Genomic DNA, 8375 nt, shown 5'->3' with positions numbered 1-8375 from the left:
AGTATGGAGTAGGAGCAGTGACAACATGAAGGAGATGGGCTGCCTCAGGAGTCCTGAAATAAGAACTTTTGGCTTGTAGAAATGTTTTGAAATGGAGGGTACTATGATTGTTCCATATGGAAGAATTGAGACAGATGACTTAAGGAGACCCAGTTCTCAGTGGGGAAAAAGTCAGATTAAGAGGGGTTGGAGGTGGGGGTAGCTTGCATGTATGTTTGTGTATGCAGAGGGACAATGACTAGGGATAAGATAAGAAACCCCCACACTAAGATTTTGAGTGACCATGACCCTATATTCTGAGACTCGAAACTCTTCCCTTTCCTGTGACCTTTACCCTTATTCATTTTACACCTCACATTGCTTCCCAGTCACTTTTTCTCATTCAATCCCCTCCTCATCTCTGTTCTCCCATCCCACTAAGTACTCTATACTCTAGGAAACTTATGAAATTGTTAAATGCAGTTAAAACAACCAGAGTATATCCTCAACCCTAAAAAGTTACGTTTCAAGCTCTCTTCAAAAAAGGTTGTATCTGCCAGGTGCTGTGGCACAGGCCTGTAATCCCAGAGGCTCAGGAGGTTGAAGCAGGAGGATCGCAAATTAAAAGTCTCAGCAAATCAGCGTGACCCTAAGCAACTTTCGAGACCTTGTCTCAGAATAAAAAAGCCCCCCACCCCCACCCCCAAACACAAAGTGTGTATCAAAAGAGAAGCAGGTGCCAGCCTGCACTTAAAAGAAACTGGGATCGTTGAATTGGTATTAATCCAGAACACTGAGAAGGTGAGTATTTAGGGTCAGGGATCAAGACTTGAAGGTTTTCCAAAGCCTGAATAAGACTACCTGCACAAGCAATATTTTGGTCACTAACACCTGCCAGGGTGCGGAGCGTCTGGGGAGGAAGTAACCTGCCTCCAGTGACTGGGTCAGTAAGCCACTCAGCGTGGACTACCCCCAGTACAAGCCAAGCGAGCGCTCCAGAGTGCGATGTTAGGGATGAGTGCATCCTCAGTCCCAGACGTCCAGACTCTCAGCAGCAGATCGATTCATGACAGGCAATCTTGGCTTCAATTCTGGCTTTCCTGCTTATACTTTGCTAAGAGTCATTTATTCAAGGAGTGACTCAGAAGGACAGGGCTGCCGAGGCGGGGCACGCCCGGTGCGCACGCGCAGACACCCAGAACCGGAAGCAGCGCTGGGCGGGCATGGCGGCGGCGGCGGCTGAGGCTGTCACAGCGCCGAGACGCGAGGAGCCCACTCGAGGTACCCGGCGAGATGGAAACAGTACCTGGCGTAGATGGAAATGAAGTGTCCGGCGGGAGTCCTGGGGTGAAGTGTCCTGCCGGGAGCCCCGAGATGGCGGGGCTGATGTGTAGTCGCAGGGGTGGGCAGGGCGGAGGGGTGCACAGGTCCTGTCAGAGCCACTGAGTTGTTTTGGTCGGAGGGTCGGGAATGGGCGAGGGGTCGGTGCAGAGGAGCAGAGTTGGCATGTCATTGGTGCAAGGACGAAGCGAGGGGAAAATGTGGCAGGTGGAGAGTGAGGCCGACTTGATTGAAGACAGGTGCGGAGGGATGTGGGAAGATGCTGCTTGTCTGGATTAGGACGCGGTGTGAGGCAAGCTACTTAATCATTCTCCTTTGGCCCAGACGATGCCGCCGTGGAGACAGCTGAGGAAGCAAAGGAGCCCGCCGAGGGTGACATCACCGAGCTTTGCCGGGACATGTTCTCCAAAATGGCCACTTACCTGACTGGAGAACTGACGGGTGAGGCGCGGACTAGGTTGACCGAGGTGGTGTTCTGAGCCACCCACTGGGGCTGGGTTTCGCTTTGTAGAGACCTGGGAAGTGTTTCAGCCACAGTCGGTGGCTGCCTTTCTTACCTATAGTGCACTAAGACCTGCCAGTTGGAAGTCTGGGAAGGTCATGAATGGGAGGGAAAGAACTTCATTCCTTCCCTGGAGAATCTTACAAACCACTTTCAAAAACACATGCAATACCTGTTAATACAACTCTGATGGATCCTGTAGTGTTACAGTGACGGGGTGGGGGTGAGGTTAACATCCAGCGATATTAACCAAGAAGTATTTCCCTGGGAGAGGTGTACTTTGAACAGGATGCTGAAGGGAATGAGTGGTGGAAAGTGGGGAAATGATACAATTATTGTATGAAGTGGAATAAGCAAGCAGAAGATGTGTTTAGCAGAAATAAAATTGGGGAATGGGGAGTGACCTGTAGGTTTAAGGACCTGTTAGGTTGGTCTGAGAATTGGGTGATTCATACTTTGAGACATAGTTAATTTTTGGTCCTGTGTGTGTTTCTAGGAGGACACATGACATTCGTGTGGAGGAGAGTAAGAAAATTAAGTAATGATGGTCTGAGGCAAAGTGATGGTAAAAGGAATGGAAAAGAGTGCAGGTGCAAGAATATCATAGAAGTAGACTTTATAGGACTTGTTGAAGTAGGTATTTAGCAGCCTAGGATGTTTCTGAGTTTTGTAAGCCTAAGTAGTGTCATCAACCAAAATAGAGAAGCTAGAAAGAGGAAACATGTTTAGTGTGAAAACTGTTTTCAGTTTGGGCTTGACTTGTAGATATTACAGAACATTCAGGTGACTTCTCTCAAGGCACTCAGGTGACTTGCACATGTGAGGCCAGAGCTTAGAAACTGATCAGAGCAGAAGCAACAGATTAGAGAGTCACCTGCATAGTGATGTGAGTAGAGGCTGTGAGATCACCAAGAAAGAGCTTAGAGATACCCTTCTTAAGGGCTTAGACTAAAATCTCAGGGAATGTCTGTATGAGGCAGTTAGTTTGTTTTTAATAACAGTACTTAAAGTACCAAAGCTTCCAAATGATTTATTTATTACAAAACTAATTTTAAGGATATTATTGTTTCCCCATTATTGTCATTACTTGCACAAATGCTTTTTTGAGTTTGAGAGGAAGCTAGTTTAGCTCTGGGAATGTGCTACCCATGTAAACATCATTTATGTGTAATAGCTGAGAAAAAGTTGAGAACTGATACTTAAAGAGGTTGAATGAGGGGCTCGGGTTTGTAGCTCACTGGTAGTGTGCTTGCCTAGTATGTGTGAAGCACTGGGTTCGATTCTTAGCACTGCGTATAAATAAATACAGTAAAGATATATCGACACTAAAAAATGTTTAAAAAATTTTTTAAAAAGAGGTTGAATGAGAAAGGATTTGGCACAAAAATCTAAGAAGACAAGTCAGAAGGAGATTTTAAAAAATCAGCATAGTACAATACCAAGGCAACAGTTGCCTTGTTGATACTATTCCAAAGTGTGTGAGAGTAGTAGCATCAGATAAAATAGAAAGGTTTAGGAGTATCAGAACTAAGAAATGCCATGAATTTGGTGGTTAAGACACCAGTGACCTTAGTGCTTGTAATTTCTTTGGATGGTGGGGGCAGAGACCAGATTACATGGGTTTACATAAGTGAATGGTGAGGAAGAAGTAGTGAGTGTTGGCTACTATTTAAAATGTTTTAACAATACAGCCTCATTACTTTACTGAGCAAATAATGTAGATGTGAGGGGAAAGAAAGTGTGCTTTTGAACTGGAGGAAACCTAAATATATTTCTATATAGAGAGAAAGGTGCCAGGATGGAGAAAGAGTTTGGAAATGCAAGTTAGAGAAGATGATTGAAGAGAGGCCTGAAGAAGTAGAAGGGTTTGGGTTCAAAAGCACAAGAGGAGATGTCTTAGAATAGGATCTTTTGCTTCTTGAGAAGGTACAGAGAAATTTAAGAGTAAAGCAGAGGGATTGAAGCACTTTGTTAGTGAATTTGGCTTTTGGGAAAATTGGAGCAGAGGAATGGTTATTTTGGGAGGGGAACGGGAAGAGAATTGAGAATATGGGAAACAAATGATTTAGAAAAGTCACTGCATAAAATGAAAGAATTATACATAGTAATGAACAAGTTACTAAGAGGTATGTTTTTATGCTATACCAGTACTATATCACCTCCCGCTTCTTAGTACATGAATTTATCATTTCCCTTTCTAACCTGAACCTGAACCTTCTGGGTCTTTGTGTATGTGCATGTGCACGTGTGTGCACGCTCATACTCTACCACTAAGCTATAGCCCCAACTTTCACCTTTTAGATCTTGTTTGATTTAAACAGTTTGCCGATTACTGCCTGAGTTTCTACTTAGATATTCAGAGTATATAGGCTGAGTATAAGTGTCATAGTTCAAAAGTGAGCTGCTCAAAATTTGTGAGTGATGACTATGGTTGCACTCTGTAGCTTTACAACAGAAGACTGCTTTTTTTTTTTTTTTTTTTTTAAGGATATTGGGGTCTAGTTCAAGCTCAGTGGTCTTTCACATTGTATTCTTTGAGCCTTGTAATAAAATTTGCTTTGGGTAATAATTCTTTCCTAAAAAAGAAAAAGAAGGGAAAAGTGGGCTACTCCTTTGACATTACCTAGGTTCTGCCTTGAACTAACATTTGGCCTAAAATTCCACATTTCAATGATATAAGACAGATTTTAAAGGCATCACATTTTCTATTTATTTTAAAGCCACCAGTGAAGACTATAAACTCCTGGAAAATATGAATAAACTAACCAGCTTGAAGTATCTTGAAATGAAAGATATTGCTATAAACATTAGTAGAAACTTAAAGGACTTAAACCAGAAGTGTAAGTAATAATTTTTATAATTAAACATGTTTGTATTTAATGTTCTTTTATGTTTGGGACCTAGAAGAAGGAGAGAGTAAACATGGCATCACTATCTTTTGGAAGCTTGTTTTCTAAAAATGAATTACTGAGTCAAGGTGAATTTCTTTCATTCTGAAGATCACCATGCTTTGGTAGAATGGTTATATGTGCTTCCAAATTTTGATTTTGTAAGTTTATTCCTGGAAGGGGAAGGGGCAACAAAGGGGTAATCAGATATTAGTGAATTGATTTAACATTGAAATCCATAAAGGATTGTTCTATAAATAGAAAACAGAAAAATCTATAAATGGAAAATGCTAATTTAGAGTGGTCAAATATATTTTTTCATTGACTTATATTTGTGTTTTTGTCAGTAGGACATCCTTGCTTAGTGTGGGAGTGCCCAAGAAACTGAATCAGTAACAGATTGCTTGAGAACAATAAATTAAAAAGAAAGGAAAATTAATAGATGAGAGCGACTTATTTTGGCTAGGTCATGATTGTGCTTGATTAGTTAGGCACAATCCTCTAAAGCATCTACCTAGCTAATGATGAGAACCATGTCTCTCCACCTAGTCTATCTGAGGCATATCTAGAGAGACACTAACATTCTTACTTTCCCCCTCTTTTTCTAAACTTCTTGTTGAAGATGTATAAATATGTGATTTGTTTTAAAGATGCTGGACTACAGCCTTATCTGGATCAGATCAATGTAATTGAGGAGCAAGTAGCAGCTCTTGAGCAGGCAGCCTACAAGTTGGATGCATATTCAAAAAAACTGGGTAACCATTTTTATTTCTGTTTTGATTTAATAAGGAGTATCTCTTAACAGTATGCCCTTAACTAATATAATATTTAACATTTATAGAGTACTTATTTATAATCCTCCTTTAAAGCCTTATCATTATTATTAATAAAAAGAACATCTCCTATTCTTAATGATTTTAATACTCTACTAGGCACTGTTCTTAGTGCTTTACATGTATGTATTATGATTTTTATCTTTTATATGTGAGGTAAGTACATAATTTTTTATTTTTTCCTATTCCACAGGGGAGAAAAACATGGTTTAAGAGGTTAAGAAACCTGTTTAAGGACACAAAATTAGTAAAGCATATGAATGAGCCATATTCCAAATCCAGTCTGTTTGACTACAATGGTCAATCTTTTAGTTGTGGACTAGCATTCTGAGTCATCTTTAATAATGTAGATACGTATGTCTGTAAAAAATGGAATAGTCAACCAAAGGTTTACTTGAAAGACTAATTCCCTTAAAGATAGAATTCGTATTTTTAGTATTGCTCACTGGCTCTGTCTGTTATATCCCTGGTGAAAACAGTGAATTTGTTTTTAGCCTAGGTAACAGTTACAGATTATTGTATTTTCATCATTGATAATTGTTGACTACTTCAAGAAAGTAGTTTGTGCAGGCTGAGATTTGACATAGGTAGTGATCAACAATCAGTTTCATTGCCTACAATTACATTTGGAAACTTTTCACTGTGAACCTTACCATGTAGAAGGCATGAGATAGAATTAGGTGCTTCTGAGTTTTTTTAAAAAAAAGAAAATGTCACAGCAATAGGCTTATTTTATGACCTCTTAAATCTCCATATCTTTCCAAATTGCTTTCCTGGAGTGAAAAGTAAGGCTAAGAATATAAAAGGTGAAAAATATATTTATACTTCCTCAGGATTCCAGAGGGCACCTGGGATAGGATCTGGAAAGGCAGTTTCCAGTGCTTAATTAAGGTTTTCTGATAGATCAAGTTACAGTAATCTGCTTAATTCTAATGGTGCTGTCCAAGCAGCTGCTGTTGACAGAACTTAGTGAACTTGTTTTGGGCTCTCAATTCTGGGTGCATATGTTTGACTTGTTATTTCAAATTGTATAAATTGATAATCTGTATATTTGGACAGATGAAAGTAATGAATTAAAAAATATAATAGGCATATCTGAATTTACTTTGAAATGCTAAAAAAAAAAAAAAGAAAAGAAAAATGTATCTTTGAGAACCACTGTTAAAAGCTGTAATGCCCTCCTCTCCTTTACATAGAAGCCAAGTACAAGAAGCTGGAGAAGCGATGAAAAATGAATTCCTATGGGATAAAGTCTTTTAATGTGGAAGAATGTTTCATAACACTCGAATCCTGAGGCTGATGAATTGTCAAAGCTCTTGAAAAGGCAACTATGCTGGTCATCCCAGGAACATCCCAATGTTGGGTAAACTGGAGGACTGTGGCTGCTCCTGAACCTCCTTTGAGGCAGTGTCCCTCAGAAACTCACACAGCTCCTTACTGTTTACTTGAATGCTTCATTATCTATTCAGGACAGAGACTCTCAAAATTCAGGAAAAACCTGGGCTTGCCAGTGGAATCAAATGAGAGGACCTGTTTTCTCTGATAGTGGTTAAGTACCACAATATTTTCTTAAATGACTGGTTTTTGAGTTACTGTGTAAATGGTTTTTTTTTTCTATTAATGATGCTAATGTATTGTTAACAAGATTCTAAATTAAAAAAAAGGAAAAAAAATGTTCTTTGCAGTTTATTACTTTCTGAATGTTAGTAACTTAGTTTTCCATAACATTGCAATAACAAAATCTTAAAAACAGTCAAATCTTATAGACCAAACAGAACTAGTAAAAGGAGTTTCAATAGCTTAGTATATGGGATGGGCCTCACTTATCTCTTTTTCCTTTATGAATCAGATGACATCTTTTTTTTTTTTTTTTTGGACACAGTACTTTTATTTATTTTTATGTGGTACTGAGACTCAAACCCAGTGCCTTATATGTGTGTGTTCCCTTTTGAAAATGTGATAAAGGCAAGATGTGTATGTGTTGGGGGAGGAGGGAGTGGTTATATTCATAAAATGAAGTCTTTTAAAATATTTCCCACTTGTGTTTGTGGGGCTAAGGAGGCTTCTGGGAACCTTATTGTCATCCTTTCACACCAAAGATACCAGGGGATAGGGGTTACTGAATGACCAATTCAGTTTGGAAGAAAGGCAACCTTATCCAGAGTAAGGTATTAGCAGCTAATGAGGTGCCTGAGAGTCCCACTTAAATTTGCAAAAGGACTTATGTCTGTCCCTGTCCCCCCATTTTTGTTTGTTTGTTTCAGACCTCCACCATTTATCCTCTGCTCTTCTGGACTATTGTAAACCCTTCTTAACTGTCCTTCTAACCCACCCTCCGCACTATTGCCACAGCAGTCTTTCTAAAATGTAAACTTAGCCACATTATTCCTGCTTAGAATTCTTTAGCGATTTCTCATGGCCTTTTTGAAAAAGCTGGATTTCTTGTCATGTATACAAGGCCCTTATTTTTTAAAAAATTTTATTTCCTGTTACTCCTACACTTACACTGTGTTTGACTATCTCCAGCTATCGTAAATTTTCGTGGATGAATTTTCAAAAATTTTTAGAATAGATTTAGATCTATGGGAAAGTTGCAAAGGTAATATAGAATTCCATGGATGAGTTTTCATATCTTACTGTTATTTCCTCATCTTGGAATTATTACCTATCCATGTTTGGAAAACTACTTTCTTAAAGATGTAGTTTTTATTTTTAATATTTTTTAGTTATTGATGTACCTTAATTTTTTATTTATTTATATGTGGTACTGAGGATTGAACTCAGTGCCTCACACATGCCAGGCAAGTACCCTGCCACTGAGCCACAAGCCCA

The 8375-nt window shown here is 39.2% G+C and overlaps 1 protein-coding gene across 2 annotated transcripts; it reads left to right on the top strand.

Moving 5' to 3' along the window:
• The first annotated feature begins 1107 nt into the window (after nucleotides 1–1107).
• Bloc1s2 (biogenesis of lysosomal organelles complex 1 subunit 2) lies at nucleotides 1108–7197 on the top strand. 2 transcript variants are annotated; one of them, XM_015494651.2, is made up of 5 exons: nucleotides 1108–1260; nucleotides 1645–1761; nucleotides 4543–4662; nucleotides 5361–5465; nucleotides 6740–7197. In XM_015494651.2, the coding sequence occupies exons 1-5, from the start codon at nucleotides 1203–1205 to the stop codon at nucleotides 6769–6771; spliced, it is 432 nt and encodes a 143-aa protein (XP_015350137.1). In that variant the 5' UTR covers nucleotides 1108–1202; the 3' UTR covers nucleotides 6772–7197. The 2 variants fall into 2 exon arrangements, with proteins under 2 accessions (XP_015350137.1, XP_048663105.1); XM_048807148.1 differs by having other exon boundaries at nucleotides 1201–1326.
• Nucleotides 7198–8375: the final 1178 nt, after the last annotated feature.

The sequence above is a fragment of the Marmota marmota genome, unplaced genomic scaffold (genome assembly GCF_001458135.2).
Source record: "Marmota marmota marmota unplaced genomic scaffold, marMar, whole genome shotgun sequence".
NCBI classification, from domain to species: Eukaryota; Metazoa; Chordata; class Mammalia; order Rodentia; family Sciuridae; genus Marmota; species Marmota marmota.
Note: the sequence above shows the minus strand (reverse complement) of the source record. Positions and strands in the feature narration are given on the sequence as shown.